The sequence below is a fragment of the Cenococcum geophilum genome (assembly GCF_001692895.1).
Source record: "Cenococcum geophilum 1.58 unplaced genomic scaffold K441scaffold_9, whole genome shotgun sequence".
NCBI classification, from domain to species: Eukaryota; Fungi; Ascomycota; class Dothideomycetes; order Gloniales; family Gloniaceae; genus Cenococcum; species Cenococcum geophilum.
The window spans coordinates 1,582,398-1,608,003 of NW_027137567.1; the positions used below are offsets into that span (position 1 = coordinate 1,582,398).

The 25,606-nt window shown below is 35.1% G+C and overlaps 2 protein-coding genes across 2 annotated transcripts; both read left to right on the forward strand.

Annotated features, from left to right (window-relative positions):
* Positions 1 to 20,890: 20,890 nt before the first annotated feature.
* On the forward strand, positions 20,891 to 21,061 carry K441DRAFT_546600 (uncharacterized protein; the record flags this gene model as incomplete). Its single annotated transcript, XM_067642874.1, has 1 exon — positions 20,891 to 21,061. A coding segment is annotated over one exon (171 nt), but the record flags the coding sequence as incomplete, so codon positions are not given.
* Positions 21,062 to 21,223: 162 nt separating this feature from the next.
* K441DRAFT_547311 (uncharacterized protein) lies at positions 21,224 to 21,391 on the forward strand (the record flags this gene model as incomplete). Its single annotated transcript, XM_067642904.1, has 1 exon — positions 21,224 to 21,391. A coding segment is annotated over one exon (168 nt), but the record flags the coding sequence as incomplete, so codon positions are not given.
* Between the last annotated feature and the right edge of the window lie 4,215 nt (positions 21,392 to 25,606).

Below are 25,606 nucleotides of genomic sequence, written 5' to 3' on the forward strand. Positions count from 1 at the left end.
AGATACTAGAGAGTTTTTAGGTATAAAGAATTTTAGAAGCATAGCTAGAAGATCTATAGGTAGATATATACAAAAATTAAAAAGTAAAGTATATCCTAAAGAGTATAGCAGAATATTTTATAGAGGACTTTTATAAGAGAATAACTTAAGGACATAACGGAGCTATAGGCTTAGTATTAAGACTTTAAGAGAAATATATTATTAATAAAATCTAAGGACTAGTAAGGAAGGTTATAAAAGAATATTTAAATTACTAAAGAAATAAACTAACGAGGCATAAGCCGTATAGTGTAACGGCGCTATTATACGTTACCTGCCAAATTCTACTATATTCTGCCGACCTATAATTAGCTCGCCCAAAGCTAGCGCCTTAGTGGCTTACCCTATATATTTGTTTATATCGGTCCTAGCGACCCCTTTTTCCCTTCTCCTTAGCTTAGTATCTTTGTAATATAGTATTCTATAAGCTTCGGTTTAGAGGCATTTATATAAGCTGTAATATTATACTAAACTTACCCTACCCTACCTAGGAAGGCCTTAATAATATCCTACCCTAAAAGAAACTTCGTTTATAATAACACGTTAACGCGCTATACTTAGATACTAAAACAACTCCACACTACCTAAAAAGGCCTAAATAATATCCTACCTTATAAGCTAGATAGGACTAGACCTATACCCCTAGAATTAAAACTAAAGTATATAATATTAATAAACCCTAAAAAGCTAACGATAGTACCTAAAGTAAGCTTATTTAAGAGAGCTGCCTTTACCTAAGAGAAACCTAAGATCTAATTAGGATTAGAAATTAAAGATAATAATAATGTTATAAACGTACACGAGCAGATTTACGCCCTCGCGGCTAGCTAAAAGGCCGATTATCTTAAAGTAAGAAATATATAAGAGACCCTATAAGAGATCCTAAAAAGCCTTACGGCCCTATAAAATAGCCTAGCTTTCCCTTTCTAAAGCCCTAGCTAACCTATTTACTCTATTAAATATAATATACTAGGGAGTACGGATATAATAATAAAGTAATTAAAGTCTGTTAAGCTTTTTAACCCCTAACCCCTATCTAATGGGATAAACCCTACCTTTAAGAATTAGAGGATCTAAGTATAAAGAAAACTCCGCGTTAACTATAACTATTTTCCCTCTAAAGAAGCTAAAATACTTTACCTCTTTAGTTAAACTATAGGAGATACCTAATATTACCTTTAAGCCAAATTTAAGGGCAACTCCCCTGTCCGCTTTATATCTATTAGCAAGATACTATAGTATTTAGCCGCTATATATATAAACCTAAATAAAGCACAAGACGCGCATTGTAACTATAATGGCTTAATAATAAAGTTAAACCAATTCTTTACTAAGTTCTAAACTTAATTCTTATACCTAATAGGTAAAGGCTAGGTTCTCCTTAAGAACTACCGTTTAGACCTATACAATAAGCTAACGGGTTAACTATAAGAGAAGATTACGGTAGCTTTGGACGACCTACTAACCTACTAAAAACTTATAGCCTAATATCTATTATTTAACTTAGAACTAAAGCAAATTAACGCCCGTTCTAATTAATAAAAAAGGGCTTGCAGTAGTTAAAACTTGTTAACTATACCTATAGGAGCTAGAGTAGGAAGATAAGCTATAATAGCCCTTATACTAAAAGCGGTTATATCTACGCACCGGTAAGCCTTGCCTAACTAACTACGTACCACACTATTAACCAGTACTCGTCGCAATATCCTAATTAACCCTACCTTGGCTATGTGCTATAACTATAATAAGGAGGGTTACTTTGCCTTATCTTGCCTAGAGCTAAAGGATATAGGCAATATTAAGGAAATAGAGGAAGGAGAAACGTTTAATAAGTTAGGAAAAAAAGAGCCCTAGGGAAAAACTCCCCCTTAGGGTACACTATCGATCTTAAAGAGATTAATCTTAGTTAGTTAATAGGTAGGAAGCATTTTACCGTTCTATATATAGTATTTTAAAATAAATATAGAGTAAATATAACTGTCCTTATTAACACTAGAGTAAATGGCTTTGCCTTTATAAATACTACCTATATAAATAATGTTGCTAAATTTCTAAATATAAAAGCTACCCGATTAGAGAAGCCTATTTAAGTAAAAGGCTATAACAGCCAAGCTAGTTAGCTGGTTACCTACATTTTAAAGTTATATATCGCTCTTAATAAACAACGCTAATATAGTATCCCTTTCTGCATCCTAGACCTAGGGTCCTATAATATAATCTTTAGCCAAAAATAGATGTCCTATTTTAATATTTGGCTAAATATATAATAAAGATAATTTGTCTAACCGGAGGATAGACTAAAACTACCCTTATTTATTAGGGAAATCCAAACTAATTATAAGACACTAGCTATAAAGGCTAACCCTACCTACTAGTAGGATATCCGGGCCTATAATTTAGCCTTTACCTAAAAAGACGCCCGCTGTAAAGCTAGAAAGAACTTTATACTAATAAAGATACTCTCCTAAAGCGCTATATCTAAAGAGGACTTTATATATAGAAGCGGGATAGAGAGTAATATAAACAACGTCTAAGTTGCGCAGATTTAACTAGTATAGAAAAGAACGTATTAATAGGATATAAGGGATAACCTCTAAAAGATATAATAGGAGCTAAAAGGAGTAATAATAACACTAGTACCCTAAAAGCCCCTAAAGTTATATATGCCCCTATTATTATGCAAACCCCCTATAGTAGATATTACCGTAATTAGCGCTATAGCGTTCCACTTTAATATATACTAAAAGGATAATAAGGTCTTTATAATAAGCCTATATAAGATTAACCGAATTATTAATAATAGGGAGGAAAATCTGGCTAAGGAAACCAATAAGGAACTAGTTAAACGCCTTCTTTTTACTATTTATATAGATTATAAGGATATATTCTTAAAAGCGGCCTTAAATAAGTTACCCCCTTACCAGACATATAATTATAAGATTTAATTAGAAGCCAATAACTTACTAGGCTATAGCCCCCTTTATTAATAATTAATAGATAAGCTAAAAGTAACAAAGTGATACTTAATTAATAACCTAGATAAAAGGTTTATTAAGCTAAGTTAAGCCCCTTTTACTTCACCTATCCTATTTATAAAAAAGCCTAATAGAGGCCTTTATTTTTATATTAACTATTAAAAGCTAAACGCTATTACTTAAAAGGACTAGTACCCTATTCCTTTAATTAACGAGACCCTTATACGTTTAAGCTAGGCAAAGATCTTTACTAAACTTAATATCCGCTAAGCTTTCTACTAAATTAGGATAAACCCTATATCTAAAGATTTAACAACGTTCCGTACCCGTTATAGTTCCTATAAATATAAAGTTCTTCCTTTTAGACTAATAAACGGACTAGCTATATACTAAAGNTATATAAATAACGTTCTTTTTAATTACCTTAATAAGTTCTACATGGTATATCTAGATAATATTCTTATATACTCAGACAACGAACTTAAGTATTAAGTTTATATTAAGAAGGTCCTAGAGAGACTACAAAACGCAGGCTTATAAGTTAATATTAAGAAATATAAGTTTAGGGTAAAACGTATAAAATACCTTAGGTTTATTATAACTATAGAAGGAATTAAGGTTAACCCTAAGAAGGTAGAGACAATCTATAACTAAAAGCCCCTTTACACAGTAAAAGGAATCTAATCCTTCCTTAGTTTTTATAACTTCTACTACTAGTTTATCTACGACTATAGAATTATGGTAAAACCTCTTATATAACTAACTAGGAAGGACACACCTTTTATCTTTAATAATAACTATATAAAAGCCTTTAAAGAGATAAAGGATCGGCTTATCTCTTCCCTAATTCTTTATTACTATAACCTAGACCTTAAATTAATGCTAGAAATAAACGTCTCTAATAGGGTTGTAGCGGGAATCCTATTATAGTTATATTTAGACGGCGAATAGTACCCTATTACCTTTTTCTTAAAAATAATAAACCCGGCTAAGTGTAACTATAAAGTACACAATAAAGAGATACTAGCTATTATTTAATTACTCTCCTAATAGCGCGTAGAGCTTAAAGGTATAAACTCCCAGATTAAAATATATATAGACTATAAAGCCCTAGAGTACTTTATAACTATAAAGCAGCTTACTAAATAATAAGCCTAGTGGGCTAAAATACTCTCCTAATTCTTCTTTATAATTATATATTATTTTAGTAAATAACCGCACTATAAACCGGACTATAAGCTATATAGTATATACTACCCCTATTCCCTATAGTAAGAGCCTCTACCTTACCTAAATATAAAGGAGAAGGTATTAATTGTAACGAATTTTATCGACTTATTAAAAGCCTTAAAGAAACTATAGTATAGCAAAGTAATATTATTACAAACTAGAATAGTATTATTAAGAGTATTAGAAACGATTTAGTAGATATTAAATTAGAATAGTAAAGCCTTAAAAAGTAAAATGCTAAATTCTAAAAGGCTATCTGGTCCTTGTAAGCGCAACTAAACACTTCCTTAGCTCCAACACAATTATAGGCGTCGATAGCGGCTAGTGGAGGTATAGTAGGGGCAGAGGTAACTTAGCTATAAATAATAAACGCCAGGAACTCTAAAGAACTTAATTAGCAGCTAGTAATAGACGTTAGCTAAGTGGGTAAGGAGACAATAGAGAAAGTAGCTACTACTAAAATAGTAAAGTAAACCATTATATAAGGTATAAAGGATGTGGATAGGCTTATGGGAGCTATACTTAAGGACTTCCGCGTATAGCGAATAAGAGACAGTGCGAGTATTATTAGATTTTCAGTAGAAAAAGATAAAAAAGCTATATTTAGGTAGATAACTGCCTAATGGCTTAAACCGTATATCCTTAGGGTGAGGCTTATTGGACCTAAGTAGTATATAGTTAAGGCGGACTAGGTTAAAGTACCTTTAGCGATAAATATTAATAGCGGAAAAGTAAGTAAGTTAGCTATAGAGCGCTTTAGGGTAGAGAATGGGGTAGAGGTATATATAATAAGATAGCTTAGATAACTAAGGCCGCGCGGCCAGCATGCGTTAGTAATTATTAAAGTAGTAATAAAAGAGGATGTAGAGAAGCTGCTTACGTCAGATAACGTATTATTTAGGGGAGGTACGATTATTATATTACCATTTAAGGAACGACGCACCCCTATAGCATGCTATAAATATAGAAGGTTTAGACATAGGGCTAGAGACTATACGCAACCTAATACGTGTAAAATGTATAGGCGGGAAGGCCATCTCTAGTATAAGATAGTTAATCTACACTATGTAAACTGTTAGGGTCCTTACTAAGCCTTATACTGTAAATACCTAGCATATAGAAAAGAAATGGATAGGATTTTTGTATAATAGCGTTATAAATAGAGAACTCTAGATCCTCTAGGCGAATATAAAGAAGTGTAGGGAAGTGTAGTATACGCTATATAACGATAAAGCGCTAATAGACTTTTACTTTATTTTAGGCCAGGAGCTTTACTACTTTCTCTTAAATAGGGAAGTAGTGCTAGCTGGCTTAAACCCCTAGTAGATAAGGTTTATCCTAATAGGCAGGTAGTAGCGGTATTCCCTAGTTAGGTTATATATCTAGGCGTTTAAAGAGCTAGTAGCTATATAGCTGTAGGTAGATTTAGTAGACATTACGGTAGTAGTAGCGTACGTCGGCTAAAGGAGACTTATAATTGTGTCGGTATATATTTTAGATAGATATTTAAGAAGAACTAAGGAAGAGAACCTAGAGAAGCTCTTTAGTAGGCTAGAGATGATTAATGATCTAATTTAGGGTAAACTATTACGCGACTTATATACTGAGGTAGTAATTATAGGCGACTTTAATCGGCATAATCCGCTATAGGGAGGAAGTCACATTAGTACTATATTAACGTAGGAAGAAAGCGCGCTAATTATTAACTTTATAGTAGACCGGTTACTCCAGAGCCTGCTTTTAGTAGAAGTACTTATATTTAAGAGCGACGCGGGGCGGATATTAATAATCGACCTTATACTTGTAACCCCGGGCCTAGTAAGTAAACTAGTAAAGTGCGCTATTTAGAAATATAAGTACGGGTTAGACTATAGAGCTATTTATACTAGCTTTTAGGTTAATATAGATACGTAGAAGAGCTAGGAGAGGCTACTTATTAAGAATACAAACTAGGATAAGATTTAAGAAGATATAAAGTGATAGAAAGAGATAAGATTCCCTATAGAAGATATAGATAAAATAGTTAACTACCTTAACAGGTGGGTTAATAAAGCCCTTAAAGCACACTGCTAGCGGGCTAAGCTATTACTATATATAAAAAGATGGTGGAATAAAGACCTTATAATATTAAGGAAGTTATATATATACTAGAGAAATAGGAATAGTATAATACGGAGATAAGGAAGGGACAACCCTAAACTATATAATGTCGCAGTAAAAGCAAAGAAGCTCTTTTATAGAACTATTTGGCGATATAGGAAGCTCTACTAGGACAAATTCCTTGGTAATAGTAATAATATATAAAAAGCGTCGAAATACCTTAATCTATAGGCTATATCCGCGTTCGCTAGAATACTACTAATTAAGAAGGTTAGAGGATAGGGAGAGGTTATTATAGAGAACTATAATATTATAAGAGAACTACTCTAGGCATTCTTTCTAGTCCCGCCACTGTATAAATAAGAGAAGGATGCTATAGCTAGCTATAACTAATTGCCGTAAGAGCCCATCGCTAAATATAAGGTTAAAGTAACTATATTTAGGGCTAGCCTAGATAAGGCTCCTAGAAGGGACGGCCTACTAGCTAGGGTATGGTAAGAGTTATAGCCCGTACTAAGCGGTAAGATTACTACTCTTTTTACTAAATTACTTAAGATAGGGAAAGTACTATAGAAATAGAAGGTAGTAAAGATTATATTACTATAGAAGCCGAAGTGGGGGGACTATATAGTAGCAAATAACTATAGGCCAATCTTCCTCCTCCTAACGCTAGGAAAAGCACTTAAATTGCTAGTGGCGAAGAGGATAGTATACCTAGTAAAGGAATATAGCCTACTACCTAAGATATACTTTAGAGCTAGGAAGTAAAGGTTAACAATATATACGCTATTGTATCTCTATAAGGACGTATTTAGAGTATAAAGAGAAAAGAAAATACTGTCTTTAGTATTATTTAATATTAAGGGTGCGTATAATAATATAGCTATAGAGCCGGAAATCAGGAGACTATAGCAGTATTAGATACCTTAGACGATTATATAATAGGTATAAGACTTCTATATAAACCGTTAAGCCTATATCCTAGTTAATGGATATATATTAGAGGTATAGGCGCTCCTATAGGCAGGTCTTTTATAGGGATTAGTACTGGCCCTAATACTCTTTTTATTCTTTAACGCGGATCTTATATAAAGCGCACCCAGAAATAGCAGCTCTATAGCCTTTGTTAATGACTACTCGGTATAGGTTATAGGCCCTATAGCAGAGAAAAACGCGTAGATTATTTAGGGCAAGATTATACTAATGCTTGAGAAATAGGAGAGGATTAGTAGAGCTTAATTTAAAGTAAAGAAAATATTATTTATCCACCTTACTAGATATAAAGAAGCGGGTAGGGATACTATTACGCCACTCCAATTTAAAGGAAAAGGAATCCCCCTAATATAGGAAGTTAAAATCCTTAGGGTAATTCTTAATAAGGAGCTACGGTTTAAGGTATACCTAGTAAATAAGGCAGGTAAGGCCACTAAGATAGCGCTAGCGTTGCGTAAATTAAAGGGACTGTAGTTTAAGAGCGTTAAGCAGCTAGCTAAGAGCTTAGTCCTACTAGTAGTAGACTACGCGTTACTAATATAGTACCTACTTATAATATAAGAATTAATATAGCTCCTCTAGTAGGCGTAGAGGATTATGGTATAAGCTATTATTAGGGGGTTCCGTACTATTACTCTACTAATAGCGGAGGTAGAAGCCGGCTTACTCCCTCTTAAGTAAAGGCTATGTAACTAGGCCATCGCGTTCTGGGTATTAATCCATAAACTAGGCAAATTACACCCTTATTAGATGATTTAAAGACAGAGGCTCTATAGACGGCACTAATCGCCGCTCTAGAGGATAGTAGAGATATATAAGGATATTTAGGTAAATAGGGTGCTAGAGGTTAAACCGTATATATACCTGCCGTAGGTGGCTAAGCCTAATGTGGTAATATATAAGGATAAAGAGTATACTTAAGCTATTATTAAAGACTATAAGCTAGGGTAGGTTAATATATACGTTAATATATTAGTGCGCAATGGTAGGGCAGAAGTTAGTATGTATACTACGCTATCTAAAGCAACGCTTTTAAAAACGGTGGCGAGCTCTAATTAGGTTGACGCTTACCTTATAGAGCTTCTAGCAATTAGCAAAGCAGCTAACTAGCTATAGAACCCTATGTGCACGGCTGTTAACTAAGTAGGTTTTCTAATACCTGCTTCTAGTATAAGAATATTCTCTAACTTATAATTAGCGTTGCTATTAGTATAAAGCTAAAGGGTTAGAGCCTACTAGGAAGTAGTTATAGAGATCTTAAAGAAGCTTTAGCTAAACAATATTACGCTATACTAGATTCTAGGCCACTTAGGGTTTATAGAAAATGAGAAGGCCGATAAGCTTACTAAAGTAGTAATAAGACTAGAGAATAAGGAGCTACTATAGAAAGACGGCCTCCTATAGTACCTTATAACGCAAGCCTTAAAAAAAGCTAAGATAATAATAGGACCGCTTTTATTAGGAAGATCTAATACGGGTAAGTTTATAAGGAAAATTAACGCAACACTTTACCTTAGAAAGGCTGTAGGATTATACCAGCAGCTAATTAGCTTAGAAGCTGCTATCCTTACGCAGCTATAGACCAGTAAGTTATTTCTAAAAAAATATCTCCACAAAATTAATGTATTAGAGACGGCGTTATATAACTACGGGCTTATAGAATTAATATAGCACTTTCTCTTCTCTTGTAGGAGGTAGATATAGTAGAGGTTTAAACTAAGAAAGCAGCATAGAGATTAATTTGGGGATCTATTATATATATTAGGAGGCTACTTACGCAGATAAGAAGGAGGTAGGAATATTAACGGCCCAATTAAGCGCTGGAAGCTAGATATTAGCGTAGTTAAAGCTATAATTAAATTTGTAAAAGAGACTGGATGTTTATACTTAAGCGTATAAGATATAGAGAGTATAGAAGCTAACGTTAATAAGTAAAGACTTTTAAGAATCCCTCCTCTAATTATCTAACTGAATATACCACAAGCCTCCTTTATATATGCCTCCACTAGTGCGTTGCCGATTAAGAAGCGTATAACGCTAAAATAGCCCTATAAATACAAGGCGTCGAAAACTACTTACCTGGGCTCGCCTCTAAACTCTAACTTTCTTCTAATAGTAACATATTACTTTCCTTTATTTTTTCCTTGGTTAAGTATAGTGTTAGGTAATAGATATATAGTTCTTATAGTTAGCTTCTAAACTAGAGCATGTATGTTAATAGCAGGAAGTATTTAGTTAGCGCTTTATAACGGCCTATACCCTAGATGGTATATGGCTATAATAGAATATACATATATATATACATACGTTAAGGGTCTACGTACACCCTTTGTAAAACATTCTCACACCCTTGTTTTTGTGGCGAATTGGTTAAAGCCGCTATTAAAAGAGGAGGATATTTATCTTGGATATTCTTTTATTTAAATCCTAGTTCTTTATTTAGCTAGTTCCCGCTATAAGGCGGCCCCTATAGCCTACTAAATGAAGCCCTAGAGCCCCGATAGCTGCTTTGACCCCTAAACGCGTATTAGTAATACTACCTCTAGACCTACTAGCAGCTCTATTAAGACGGATAAGGAAACCGAGCGCGAAGGTGTAAGAGGCCTAGTAGTCGCTAAGGATATAAACCTAAAGATTAGCACAGTTTAAATAGTAGATAACCATACTATAAACCGGACTATAAGCTATACAGCATATACTGCCTCTATTCCCTATAGTAAGAATCTCTATTTTACCTAAATATAAAGGAGGAGGTATTAACCGTAATGAATTTTATCGACTTATTGAAAGCCTTAGAGAAACTATAGCATAGTAGAGCAATATTATCACAAACTAGAATAGTATTATTAAGAGTATTAAAAATGATCTAGTAGATATTAAATCGGAATAGTAAAGCCTTAAAAAGTAAAATACTAAACTCTAAAAGGCTATCTGGTCCTTATAAGCGTAACTAAATACTCCCTTAGCTCTAATATAATTATAGGCATCGGTAGCGGCCAGTAGAGGTACAGTAGGGGTAGAGGTAACTCTGCTATAAATGACGAATGCTAGGAACTCTAAGGAACCTAATTAGTAGCTAGTAATAGACGTTAGCTAAGTGGGTAAGGAGATAATAAAGAAGGTAGCTACTACTAAAGTAGTAAAGTAAACTATTATATAAGGTATAAAGGATATTAATAGGCTTATGGGAGCTATACTTAAGGACTTCCGTGTATAGCAAATAAGAGATAGCGTAAGCATTATTAGATTCTTAGTGGAAAAAGATAAAGAAGCTGCGTTTAGGTAGATGACTACCTAATGGCTTAAACCGTATATTCTTAGGGCGAGGCTTATTGGACCTAAATAGTATATAGTTAAGGCGGACTGGGTTAAAGTACCCTTAGTAATAAATATTGATAGTGGAAAAGTGAGTAAGTTAGCTATAGAGCGCTTTAGGGTAGAGAATGGTGTAGAGGTATATATAATAAGATAGCTCGGACAACTAAGGCCGCGCGGCTAGTATATGTTAGTAATTGTTAAAGTGGCAATAAAAGAGGATGTAGAGAAGCTACTTATATTAGACAACGTGTTATTTAGGGGAAGTACGGTTATTATATCGCCATTTAAGAAGTAACGTACCCCTATAGCTTGCTATAAATGTAAAAGGTTTAGATATAGGGCTAGAGACTATATATAACCTAATATATACGAAATATGTGGGCGGGAAGGCTATCTTTGGTGTAAGACGGTTAATCTACACTGCGTAAACTGTTAGGGTCCTTATTAAGCCTTATACCGTAAATGCCTAGTATATAGGAAAGAGATGGATAGGATTTTTACACGATAGCGTTATAAATAGAGAACTTTAGATCCTTTAGGCGAATATAAAGAAGTATAGGGAAGCGTAGTATGCGCTATATAACAACGAAGCGCTAGTAGACTTTTACTTTATTTTAGGTCAGGAACCTTACTGCTTTCTCTTAGATGGGGAAGTAGTGCTAGCTAGCTTAAATCCTAGGTAGATAAGGTTTGTCCTAATAGGTAGGAAGTAGCGGTTTCCCTTAGTTAGGTTATATATCTAGGCATCTAAAGAGCTGGCAGCTATATAGCTATAGGTAGATTTAGTAGACATTATAGCAGTGGTGGCGTATATTGGCTAAAGGAGATTTATAATTATATTGGTATATATTCTAGATAGATGTTTAAGGAGAACTAAGGAAGAGAACTTAGAGGAGCTCTCTAGTAGGCTAGAGATAATTAATAGTCTAATCTAGGGTGAACTATTGCGCGACTTATATACTAAGGTGGTGATTATAGGCGACTTTAATCGGTATAATCTACTATAGGGAGGAAGTTATATTAGTACCATATTAACGCAGGAAGAAAGCGCGCTAATTATTGACTTTATAGCGGACCGGTTACTCTAGAGCCTACTTTTAGTAGGAATACCTATATTTAAAAGCGACGCGGGGCGAATATTAATAATTAACCTTATGCTTACAACCCTAGGCCTAGCGAGTAAACTAGTAAAGTGCGCTATTTAGGAGTATAAGTACGGGTTTGACTATAGAGCTATTTACACTAGCTTCTGGGTTAATATAGATATGTAAGAGAGCTAAGAGAGGCTACTTATTAAGAATGCGAACTAGGATAATATTTAAGAAGACGTGGAGTAATAGAAAGAGATAGGATTCCCTATAGAAGATATAGATAAAATAGTTAACTGCCTTAATAGGTGGGTTAATAAAGCCCTTAAAGCACACTGCTAGCGGGCTAAGCTATTATTATATATAAAAAGATAGTGGAACGAAGACCTTATAGCGCTAAGGAAGTTATATATATACTAGAGGAATAGGAATAGTATAATGCGGAGGCAAAGAAGGGGAGACCCTAAGCTATATAATATCGCAGTAAGAGCGAAAAAGCTCTTCTATAGGACTATTCGGCGATATAGAAAGCTCTATTAGGATAAGTTCCTTAATAATAGTGATAATATATAGAAAGCGTTAAAGTACCTTAATCCGTAGGCTATATCCGCATTTGCTAGAATACCGCCAATTAAAAAGGACGGAGGATAGGGAGAGGTTGTCACGGAGAACTATAATATTGTAAGAGAACTACTCTAGGTATTCTTTCCGGTCCCGCTAACGTGTAAATAAGAGGAGGACGCTATGGCTAGCTATAACCAACTATTATAAAAGCCCATCGCCAAATATAAGGTTAAGGCGGCTATATTTAGGGCTAGCCTAAATAAGGCTTTTGGAAGGGACGGCCTACTAGCTAAGGTATGGCAAGAGCTATAGCCTGTATTAAGCGGTAAAATCACTACTTTCTTTACCAAATTACTTAAGATAGGAAGAGTACTATAGGAATAGAAGGTAGTAAAGATTGTGCCGCTATAAAAGCTAAAGTGGGGGGACTATATAGTAGCAAATAACTATAGGCCAATCTCCCTCCTCCTAACGCTAGGAAAAGCACTTAAATTGCTAGTGGTGGAGAGGATAGTATACCTAGTAGAGGAATATAGCCTACTACCTAAAATATACTTTGGAGCTAGGAAGCAAAGGTTAATAATATATGCGCTATTATATCTCTATAAGGACGTATTTAAAGCGTAAAAAAAAAAGAAGACGCTATCTCTAGTATTATTTAATATTAAGGGTATATATAATAATATGGCTATAGAGCCGGAAATTAGGAGATTATAGTAGTAATAGATACCTCAGACGATTATATAATAGGTGTAGGACTTTTATATAAACTGTTAAGCCTATATCCTAGTTAATGGATATATATTAGAGGTATAGGCGCTCCTATAGGCGGGTCTTCCGTAGGGATTAGCACTAGCCCTAATACTCTTTTTATTCTTTAACATAGATCTTATATAAAGTGCACCTAGAAATAGCAGCTTTATGGCCTTTATTAATAACTACTCGGTATAGGTTATAGGCCCTATAGTGGAGGAAAATACGCAGATTATTTAAGGCGAGATTATACTAATGCTTAAGAAATAGGAGAGGACTAGTGAAGCTTAATTTAAAGTAAAGAAAACGTTATTTATCTACCTTACTAGATATAAAGAAGCGGGTAAGGATGCCACTATACCGCTCTAATTTAAAGGAAAAGGAATTCCCCTAATATAGGAAGTTAAAATCCTTAGGGTGATTCTTAATAAGGAGCTATGGTTTAAGGCATACTTAGTAAATAAGGCAGGTAAAGCCACTAAAGTAGCGCTAGCGTTGCGTAGATTAAAGGGACTATAGTTTAAGAGCGTTAAGCAGCTAGCTAAGAGCTTAGTCCTATTAGTAGTAGACTATATATTGCTAATATAGTACCCGCTTACGATATAAAAGTTAATATAGCTTCTTTAGTAGGCGTAGAGGATTATAGTATAAGCTATTATTAGGGGGTTCCGCACTATCGCTCTGCTAATAGCGGAGGTAGAAGCTAGCTTACTCCCTTTTAAGCAAAGGCTATATAACCAGGCTATCGCGTTCTAGGTATTAATCTATAAACTAGGTAAATTATATCCTTATTAGATGATTTAAAGATAGAGGCTCTATAGACGGCACCAATCGCCGCTTTAGAGGATAGTAGAGATATATAAGGACGTCTAGGTAAATGGGGTGCTAGAGGTTAAACTATATATATGCCCGCTATAAGTGGCTAAGCCTAATATAGTAATATATAAGGACGAAGAGTATACTTAAGCTATTATTAAAGACTATAAGCTAGGGTAGGTTAATATATACGTTAATATATTAGTACGTAATAGTAGGGCAAGAGTTAGCGTGTATGCTATACTATCTAAAGCAACGCTTTTAAAAACGGTAGTAAGCTTTAATTAGGCCGACGCCTACCTTATAGAGCTTCTAGCAATTAGTAAGGCAGCTAACTGGCTATAAAACCCTACGTATATAGCTGTTAATTAAGTAGGTTTTCTAATACCTGCTTCTAGTATAAGAATATTCTCTAACTTATAATTAGCGTTGCTGTTAGTATAGAGCTAGAGGGCTAGAGCCTACTAGGAAATAGTTATAGAGATCTTAAAGAAGCTATAGCTAAACAATGTCACGCTATACTAGATTTTAGGCCACTTAGGATTTATAGGAAATAAAAAGGCTGATAAGCTTACTAAAGCAGCAATAAGACTAAAGAGTAAGGAGCCACTATAGAGAGACGGCCTCCTATAGTACCTTATAATGTAAGCCCTAAAAAAAGCTAAGATAATAATAGGACCGCTTTTATTAGGAAGATTTAATACAGGTAAGTTTATAAGGAAGATTAACGTAGCACTCTACCTAGGAAAGGCTGTAGGATTATACCAGTAGCTAATTAGCTTTAAAGCTACTATCCTTATATAGCTATAGATTGGCAAGTTATTTCTAAAAGAATATCTCTACAAAATTAATATATTAGAGACGGTATTATATAACTACGGGCTTATAGAATTAATATAGCACTTCCTCTTTTCTTATAGGAGGTGGATATAGTAGAGGTTTAGACTAAGTAAGCAGTATAGAGATCGATTTAGGGATCTATTATATATATTAGAAGGCTACTTACGCAGATAAGAAGGAGGTAGGAATATTAACGGCCCAATTAAGCGCTAGAAGCTAGATATTAATATAGTTAAAGCTATAATTAAATTTGTAAAGGAGACTGGACGTTTATACCTAAGCGTATAAGATATAGAAAGTATAGAAGCCGACGTTAATAAGTAAAGACTCTTAAGAATCCTTTATCCTATTATCTAACCGAATATACTACAAGCCTCCTCCATACGTGCCTCTACTAGTGCGTCGCCAATTAAGAAGCGCACAATGCTAGAACAGCCCTACGGACATAAGGCGTCGAAAACTACTTACTTGGGCTCGCCTCTAAACTCTAAACTTTTTTTTTTTCTAATAGTAACGCATTTCTTTCCTTTATTTCCTTAGTTAAGTATAGTATTAGGTAATAGATATATAGTTCTTATAGTTAGCTTCTAAACTAGAGTATGTATATAGATAATAGGAAGTATTTAGTTAGCGCCCTATAACGGCCTATACCCTAAATAGTATATGGCTATAATAGAATATATATATATATATACATATATACGTTAAAGGTCTACTTCCTAGGATTAAAGAATAACGTAGGTGATAGGGGTTATAATAGTCGGCTACCACCGCCTTCCTAATTAGGCTTAGGGTTTGGAACATTAAAATACTGCCCTTTTAGCGAGCGCTACAGATGCGAACGACCAGCTTCCACCCCCTTTTAATAAGCGCTCCACATCCAATCTCGCTTAGTTGCCACTAAATAGCTGTGGCTATACGCGAGGGGGCGGAAACTAGTCGTGCGCGCTCGCTAAAGGGGGTAGTATTTTGGTGTTCCAAACCGTAAGCCAAATTAGGAAGGCGGTAGTAGCCGACCGTTATAACCCTATCGCCGTCATAACTCTATCACCTACGTTAGAGGAAATGGGGGAACTATGGTTGGTGTTAGAATAAACGGTCTTAAGTGTGGCGTTATAGCGGTGATGCACTGCCTCCGCTGCTTAGCGTTTAGCTTGGCGTGGTTGCTAAGTTAACTAAACTATACCAAAATCCCCAACCTGTATCCTCGTTAACGGATATACATTAAAGGTATAGGCGCTCCTATAGGCGGGTCTTTCGCAGGGATTACTACTAGCCCCACAGATTTGGTGTGGCGTCTCGTCTTAGTTAAGAGATATATTACATGGATGCTTAGCGTTTTCTTAATAGCTTTGCCAGTGGGATAGGAAAGCTATACGGAAATTTTATTACTAGATTGGGATTTTTTACGCCATTTGCTTAAAAGGAAAAGTAAAAGTTAAAGATAGGAGTGAGGAGGTTTAGGGGGTTGAGTAGACCCTAAAAATAGAGGACCTAATTTTGGGCTCTTAAAACATCTAAAATTAGGACCCTCTTAGAAGCTAAAAATAGCCCTTTATTTACACCTAAAATTAAATACTTAATTTTTAGAGCCTACTTAATCCCCCTCTTTCTTTCTCTCTAAGTCTAGGTAGTAGCCTTAAATATAACTTATATAAAACGGCGTAGGGCAACTCATTAAAGCGTAAGCTAGTAAGGCTTAGTAAAGCGTACTAACTAATTAAAAGCTAAGAAGCTAAGGATAAAAATAAATCCTAGCGATTCGCCTATTTATAAAAGCCCTTGCGGTTCCACTTCCTTATGGTGCTATTCCCTAGAGGATCATTCCCCCAGGGCTCCATTCCCCTAGGGGATCATTCCCCTAAGGCTTTATTCCCCTAGGGGATCATTCCCCCAGGGCTTTATTCCCCTAGGGCTTTATTTCCCTAGGGCTGCATTCCCCTAGGGCTGTATTCCCCTAGGGCTTTATTCCCCTAGGGCTTCATTCCCCTAGGGCTTCGTCTTTTTAGCTCGCTTAGATCTGCCCTTATACGCGGGGTAAACTAAAAGCAATATATAGATTGTCGGGGGTCCGCTAACGAAAATTTTAACCTAAGTTTATACTTAATAGGCCCTTATTTAGAGGCTTTTAATATAGAGGCTTTTAGGTTAAAGACTTTTAATATAGCTTTTATAGTTCGCAATTAAGACCATATTAGTTATAAATATAGTATATACTTAGACTACAGAGCTTTAATATAGAGCCCTCTGCTTAAAATATAAGAGAGAGAGATATATTCTTTAATTAACATCTAATACGGATTAGGGGAAAACTTATAATTTATAGGAAGAAAAACCCGCTTAAAAAATATAATAGAGTAGTTAATTGTAATTAGAGTTTAAAAATTTAGGACCCGAAAGTAATAGACTACTTATAAACTTAGGTTAATAAGCTTTACAGTTCCCACACTATAGAATTAACTTTTTAACTAAAAAGGTTAGCGATATCCGTAAGCGGATATACATATATCCGCTAATTAATTCTACGGTCTAACCTTGCTAAGGTAAGCTACTAGATCCACATAATAGTTACCTAAAGCTAGATTTTCCGGCCGATTTCTGTTTAAAACGGAAGATATTAAGTTCTAGTAGCCGTAAAAGTTCTTCCTCTAGAAGTCTGGCGCTAAACTATAGATTATATCTCGCAAGTAATGCCCTTATATCTCGCACATAAAGTATCCTTATACTTAATTCTTAACAGAGCTTAACTATAAAAGAGAGTGCTAAAGCAGCTCTAGATGCTATAAAGGCTTTATCTATAAGCGTTTTAAATTGCTAATTATATTCTATACAAAGCCTCTACTATCTTAATTATATTAGATTATAGATTTTATATTATACTTACCTTTAGAGGCGCTTTACAAACTTCTTCTTAAGGCTGTGTTAACAAAAGTACCGCGTTTAAATCCATAGTAATAAGATATATTAGGTATAGTAGAAAGAAGGCAAAATAGGTAAGATTTGGACTAGTTATAACTTTCTATAGACTATTATTCTCCAGATATAACCGTTTATTAGACTAGTTATTCTCTAGATATAACTGCTCTAGATATAGCTACTCTAGATATGGCTATTAGACGTAACGTTCTTACTCTCTAGACGTGACTGTTCTCTAGACGTGACTATTCTCTAAACGTAGCTGTTCTCTAGACGTGACTATTCTCTAGACATGGCTGTTCTCTAAACGTAGCTGTTCTCCAGACGTGGCTGTTCTCTAGACGTGGCTGTTCTAGTAGCTGTTCTCCAGTGGCTGTTCTCCAGACGTGGCTGCCCTCCACGTGGCTGTTCTTTAGACGTGGCTGCCCTCTACATAGCTGTTCTCTAGACGTGGCTGTTCTCCAGACGTAGCTGTTTTCCAGACGTGGTTCTCCAGACGTGGTTCTCCTATTTGGCGCTGCCAAGAGGATCGGTTATTTTGGGCCAATTAGGCATCTAATAATTCTCTAGACGTAGCTGTTCTCTAAACGTGACTAGGATCCCCTAACTACGGTTAGCTAAAAATAGAGGGTCCCAGAATTGGGTTATACTAGGCTTAGGGTAGGTTTACTTACATCCTATACTAACTAGAGACGCTAGGGTTAGCTATTAACTTAATAGAGGAATATACTAAGCTTGGGGCGGGTTTAAGTCTAAAGCGAGCAGCTGTAAAAAGCTAGCACTTAGTGTACCTACGGTATTAATAAGTACTTATAATATTAATAAATACCTATAAGTAGGAGTACCTATAATTACGGGGAGCACCTATAATAGAAGGGAGTACCTATAATAGGGAGTGCTCCTAATAGTAAGGAGTACCTACAATAATAAGGAGCACCTACTATAATAAAAAATACTACTATAATAAGGAGCACCTATAACAATAAGGAGTACCTACTATAATAAGGAGTACCTATAAAATAAGGAGTACCCGCGATAAAGGAGAGTGCCTATAAGTGGCAGTGCCCACGGTAATAGGGAGCACTAATAATGGCGTTTAGCTTTCGTGTTTTGCTTGCGGGTTTTATATATAGGTTTATAAGAAAGCATGCTATTTAATTAGTATTTATATCACTTTATTTTTATAAATTAGGAAATAGATACTTTAATTATAATATAACTCTTAGCTAAGTTATAGTAATTACTAGAGATCTCTGCAAGAGTCTCTACTATAGTTAATTTTAGGCCATCCTAAGAAGAAATATCCCTTAGGATGTCCCACCTAAACCTATATTATACTAGTTTAGTCTTAGCAAATATAGTGACCATAAACCGGAATTACGTTATTCTATTACTTTGTTTCTGTACTAGGTAGGTTATTATAAGGGATATTATTATAGTTACCTTAGGAAGCCCTTAGGTTCTCCTTAATCCTAAAGGCCTTACCTCCTTAAGGATTTGTCTCCTCTCCAATTTATCTTATTCTATAATTATACCTTTATAGCCCCCTACCTATAAAGTCCTCTTATAGTTGTCTTATTGGCTTAGCTAGTCTTTAATATATATATAATCTAGGTAGTTAGGCAACAGCTTTAGTCATATATATATTAGTACAAATTATTTACTAATGTCTCGCGATAGCCCGTATTATCTACTACTAACCTATAACTAGATTAGCGCAAGCAGCAACGTAGATACTCTAGTATTTACCGCTTATGCTAAATACTAGATTATAATATAGTGTGTTTTTTCTAAGTATAATTACCCCGCTCCCAACCCTAATCTTAATTTAGAGCGGATTATTTTTAATCTCATTGTCGCTAGAGCCTATTTTAGACTTAGGAGTTAATACTAATATTTAGGTCTAGTTTTTAGCACTTTAGAAGTTTCGCCTATAAAAGTTAGACTAGTATAAAAGGTAGGCTGGTATATAAGATTGCTAGGTAGGACTAATACGTAAAGCGGACTAGTATTACCTAGCTAGAACTTTAAGACTAGTATAAATAATAGACTAATATAGTACTATATATAGATTAGACTAGTGCGGAGAGTTTACTAGTATAAAGTATATACTAGTATAGGTAGGTAAGATAAGGGACTGGTATAGTAAACAGGAGACCGGTCCCTAAGAGACTCGCTTATAGTAAGTTTAATAAGTTTACCTTTATATACTTAGCAGCGATAAGTCAGCTAGCCTATTACTTATTTGGTCCTCTATAAAGAAAAGACTTATTACTTTCTAATCCGGATATCCCAGAATTAGCCTTTATCGGTTTACTCTCTTTAACATAATTAAAATATACTAGCGTCTTCTTAACTGGTATAAGATAGAACTTTTCCTTTAAAAGTAGTTAGTAGTCCTATAGCAATAGAGGGGGGAGGGCCTATTAGGTCTTATGGATTTAGAGGCTATAAAGGTTAATCTATAGATATATAGGTATAAAATTAACCGTTATGCCGTATTAGGATATAGCAATCTGCGTTATAGTCTCGCTTTAATCTATTAGCCTTTTATAAAAAGGTCTCCTTTTACTTTTAAAAATTCTTATTTATAGCTCGCTTTAACCTTGGTAGTAACCTTTGCTTTAGATATATTACTATAGCACTAAATAATTAATGGCCTACTAGCGTTTTATAGGGTAACTAAGGTGTAGGTTGACTCTAAATTTTATATTAATAGGGTGGGAATGTTAAGAATAAATAGAGGATCTACCCCTTAATATTGGCTTAAGTTTTAACTAAAAACGAGATCTCGTTCTAAAAACTAGATCTAATTCTAAAAACCATATTCTAATTCTAAAGACTATATCCCAATTCTGGGTTCTAGATGTACCAAACGTGACTAAAAAGGTATAGTATTAAGCCAAACGGACTATTTTCAGTTCTGGCTTAAATTACGATCCTAAAAACTAGATCTGGTTCTAGAGACTTGATCCTAATTCTGGTTTTAGGACATAGGCTAATTAACCACTATAAAAAGGGTATAATTCTAAAAACCGGACCCAGTTCTGGGAACTGGATCCTGTTTTTGGGAAACAGGTCAATTAACCGCTGCGAAAAGAGGTTTAGCTCGTTTCAGGACCAGCTACGTAATTATTTATAGGCGCCCCCGCTATATTAGAGCCTATACGTTGCGGAATAAAGTATAATTAGTTATAGACTAATAAACGCTGCCTGCAACTTTCCAATAATACTGGAATCCCACATACGTACTGCATTCTATTGAGACTTAATTTAGCGGTTGATTCTAACGGCTTCGACATTAAACAATTCATACCTCTTCTAAATGCGATCCTTCGGATTGAACCTAACGAGGTTATCTGGGAAAAGGTGTACGCTACTGTTATAGAGTCCACGCCTCCCCCCCGACCGCTACCATTCCACGTTTAAACCCTATATTAATGTAAAATAAGCAGCTTCGCTAACTCGTCCGAATATAGGAAATACGTGGATGATATTCTAAAGGAGGAGCTAGGCCCTCTTTATGTGGGGATTCCTGGCTTATATAAAGTATTCTTTAGGGGAGTAGAAGGTCTTAAAGAGGCAAGCGCCGCCGTTTTTAAGAAATGTAAAGAAGGGGACAATCTACTGTATGCCAAGGACGGCTGGCGTAACTGGCCTAAAGGTGCAAAAGAACGTAGAGTCCTAAAGTGGTTTGATAAGCTAATTATATTATTTCTAGACTTTATAAAGGAGTATGGGTTCGTTCTAAAGGCATAACGAAGACTAGTGGAGTATACTTAGTAGCCCTTATAAGGATCTACGGTTGACCGAAAGCTAGATATCGGCTTTATGGATAATCTAATAGCTGGCAAAATACTACGGACCAGAAGTCCTGGAGAAGTTCCTATCTAGCCACCATTTCTAGCCGCTTAATTACGCCTTCCAAATATTTAACGGCCCCCCATTTCATTACATTATCTACTAATATTATCTACTACAAAACCTTATTAAGTATGGGCGTGCAATATATCTTAACTGGTATTATATAAAACGGCCCTTATATATAGATAGAGAACACTAGTGAAGTTATAGGGGTAAGGCCTCTGATATAATGGCGCGCTTTTAGAAGGAGAGGCGCGTTAGGCCAGATTATTAAGGCTATGTTAGATTTTAAGAGCATAAGCGCCAAAGACTGCGGCTTAATTCTCCGCTTTAAAAATATGCTTACCGGTTATATATAATTTGCCTTTAATAACCAAAAACCAGAATAGTATTTAGAGTGCTCTTTAAGTTAGGACGTATATAAAGTTAAACATTAAAGAATAATAGATTAAGACCATTTGTATTTACTATTTCCTGGCATTTCTTCTTAGTCTTTTAAATATCTCTCCCTCTATAAAAGAAGTATCGGGGGTAGTATTTTAATTAATAATGCCCAACTAACTGTTACGCTCTCCTGGTAAAGATTCTGGCTCTATAAATAATTATAAAAGATAATAACTTTCTAGCTCTTATAACAGTCCAGATTCTAAAAGCTATAAGACTTTAAAGTTAAAATTAGACGGTAAATTATTAATAATAGAGCGAATTCTGTCTAAGTGCTTTAGCATCTATATATTATAGACATTCTTAGTAAATTTATATACCATCCACTTCTCTTTCCTATCCAGTGCCGTAAAATTAAAGGTGTAGATAGGGTGGCGATAATAGGTAGTATCTTTTCCCTTAATAATAGGGTAGTGGCCGTAGATCCTTACTATCCGATGATTGTAGAAGACCGAGAAGGCCAGGATTTGCTAGTGGAGCTCTTTCTCACGCTTTATAAGCCGGAAAAGCTTAACAATAGCCCTAACTACGAGAGTTATGCTATAAGCATTTTGCCGATCTATAATATTAAGTGCTGTAGCACCGTACTTTACTTTATATGTTAGGAACGGAAAGTATATATAGTATATAGCTATAAAGAAGGACTAGTCGCTAGCAATAAAGTCACTAATAAAGGGTGATAGCTTATTAAGCTGATCTTCTGTAAATGCGGTTTATTTAAATCCTATAGTATAATTAGGCTGCGGATAAGTTCTAGTTAGAGGGACGGAGTTATTCTAGCCTTCGTTAATACTTTTGATAAGATATTTAAGTTTAGCGCTATATATAGCTAGAGCCTAAGCTAAAGGAACGAGTAACTAAGCGATGTCTTAAATAACTTTCGCTTTGTTTCTACCATCGATTATATTATAAGTCTTATTAAATATATTATCGTTAAATAGTGAATTATTAGGGACTTTTTGTTCTGTCTCTAGTAGGGTTTAATAAAGACGCTTACTATCCTTATTAATACCCTCCTTGTTTATGCCTATATATTTGCATATAAAACTGCCCTTAGTTTTAAGTAGAGTCTTATAACGCGGGTCTTAGTATAGTATACTTTTCTCTTCTCTTAGCTTCTAATCGCTGGGTGTAGTAGAGCTAGCTATAAGAGAGCCTAACTCCAATCGTTTACGGCGAAGAGAAGGTGTTAACTTCTTCCTTATAAGTAGGTAACTTATTATATTATCCGGCTTAAAGTATTTCTTAGGCTAAGCTTATTCCTTTTACTAATATTTAATAGGATTAATTGGGGTGTTCCTACCATAAAATAGCGCTTCTTAATTAATTAGTCTTTTAACGGCGGGGCTTAAAGGAGATGTCCGTGGTCGCTTTTAGAGGGGCGCGGTTAGGATATCGTTAAACGGATTTTTAACTTTACACAATCACTTTTAATCCTTAGATAGCGAAGCAGTTAACCTACCCTATAGAAGTTAGCTTCGCTAAATAGCATAGAATAAAGTGGTATACCTCTTTATATAAAGTCTTGTTCGCTAGCAGAGGATATTAGTGCTTAATATTTTTACTACACCTAGGGTTTAGACGTGCGCTTTTATAAAGAGGCTTCCGCGCTATTACTTTGCTAATACCTTAAGGATATTTCCCTATTAATAAGTTAGCGGCGGGCATTTAGTAGAATGGAATTAGTAAAAGGTATACCTTAGTCCTTTAGTACAGACTATTACCGTCTATCCTTCTAGGTAACTAACTTTTCGCGATAACGGGCTATATCGATTAGCAGTTGCGGGGGAAGAAGGATATCTTTATGTTGCCGCTGCGTTTAAAGCTAGAGGTAGGATACGCACTAGTAAAACAGGAAGGAAGATAACGGAATGTGGGTTTAGGTAATAGACGGTCTTAGCGCGAAGATGCTAACCTATGTTAGGAATAGTCTGGATAAATTCTTAGCGAGGTTTTGTCCTTTTTGTCGGTCTAACTTTGCTACTATAATAACTTAAGCCTAAAGGTAGGGTTAAGGATTATAGCGCGTTAAGTAGCGGGTTATACAGTCGCGGAAGCGCATATAATTATCTATAAGGGGATACCCAGAACTAATAATGTAGCTTTAATATATTCAGATTTACGAAATTCCCAACTTTTCCTTATTTTAGGTGCCTTAGCCGCTTCGCAAGGAATTAGCGGTTCTTTCCCACGTTAGCCCTTAGAGAGTTAGCTATCCACTCACTACCGTAGCAAAGTAAGTTTTGTCCTGCATTTTGACACTAAAAAGCCCAATACTATCAGCTGCCTTATCTCTTTAATAATAAGCGACTCGGACGCTATAATAAAGGATACTATATTATATTAGATTAAGGTGCGCTCTAAATATTAAATCCTTTATGGGATACCGCTAATAGAGCTAAGATATACCGCTTGCTTCTAATCCCAAGGGCTCTAATAAGGCCGTTAATATAGTAGGGCAGGTATATAATAGCTGCTTCCCCATAGTTTCGTCCGTTCGCTAGCTTACTAATATAAGTAGGATATCCAGTTAGTACTAGAACGTAAGAGTAATTTAGAGAACAATAAGGCTAATGCGGAAGGAACTATAAGGAAATACTTACCCCATACTAACAAGATAAAAAAGTTATCTTAATATAGTCTACTTGGTAACTCCTTCTAATAAAGCTTATTAACCCCTAGCTTACTCTAGTTAATTAACTCAGCTATAGGCTTAGCCAACTTAATGGGAAAGTTAGCAGCCTTAAAAATAACGACCGCTACATTATAAGTTATCTAGGGAAGGTTAATAATTGGATTAACAGCTTAAGAAGTAACCGGAAAGAAATAAGAGATACTATTAGGCGGTTTTAAAACGAAATCTATACTCTTAAGAGAGGTAGTAATAAAACTTTAGATTATGGAGATAAATGGGTTATAAAGACTGGAAATAATATTATAGTATCTAAGAGGAAAAGGGCACGCTTAGCCTAAGGATAGAGAAGTCTGTAGAATTAAGGAGGAAATTTATTGGCTTAAATAGTACGCTCTTTAGTTATTGCTTATTAAAGGAAATTTATATATTAGATTTAAGCTAGAACTAGCCCTGCCCTTTATGGCGAGTGTTTGCCGCATTTATATACTTAATTAGTAATAAGTTAGTAGATCTAACTAAGCTTAGCGTCTAAAGCAAGCAGAACTACGCTCCCCTATTATATATTTAAGTCTAGTCGCTCTCTACTAGCGTCTTCTTTTACTAAAGGATAGAATTAGCCTTTGTTAGCCTACCCTCTTTAACCTAGTTAAAATGTGCTAGCGTCTTCTACTTAGAAATTAAAAGATAATTTGGCTATAGTTATATTATAGAAGGAATAGAGTAAAGTGGAATAAAATAGATGTAATTAATATATTAATATCCGGCTTACACTGTACTATTTTACAAGCTACATATTAGCTAAGGATTAGCTAAGGTTGTTGTGGTAATATAATCCCCTTTTTATTTCATTCTATTTTATTCCATTTTTTCTTATTAGCCTTCCAAATGCAAGCTATATAGCAATCTTATAGCTAAGGCGCGCACGCAGACAATATGCCTTGTTTCGCTGCTATATATCCTACAGCACTTATCTCGCACACTATACGAATAATATAAACCGGCGATCGGTATGCAAGCTGTAAGATACGTTG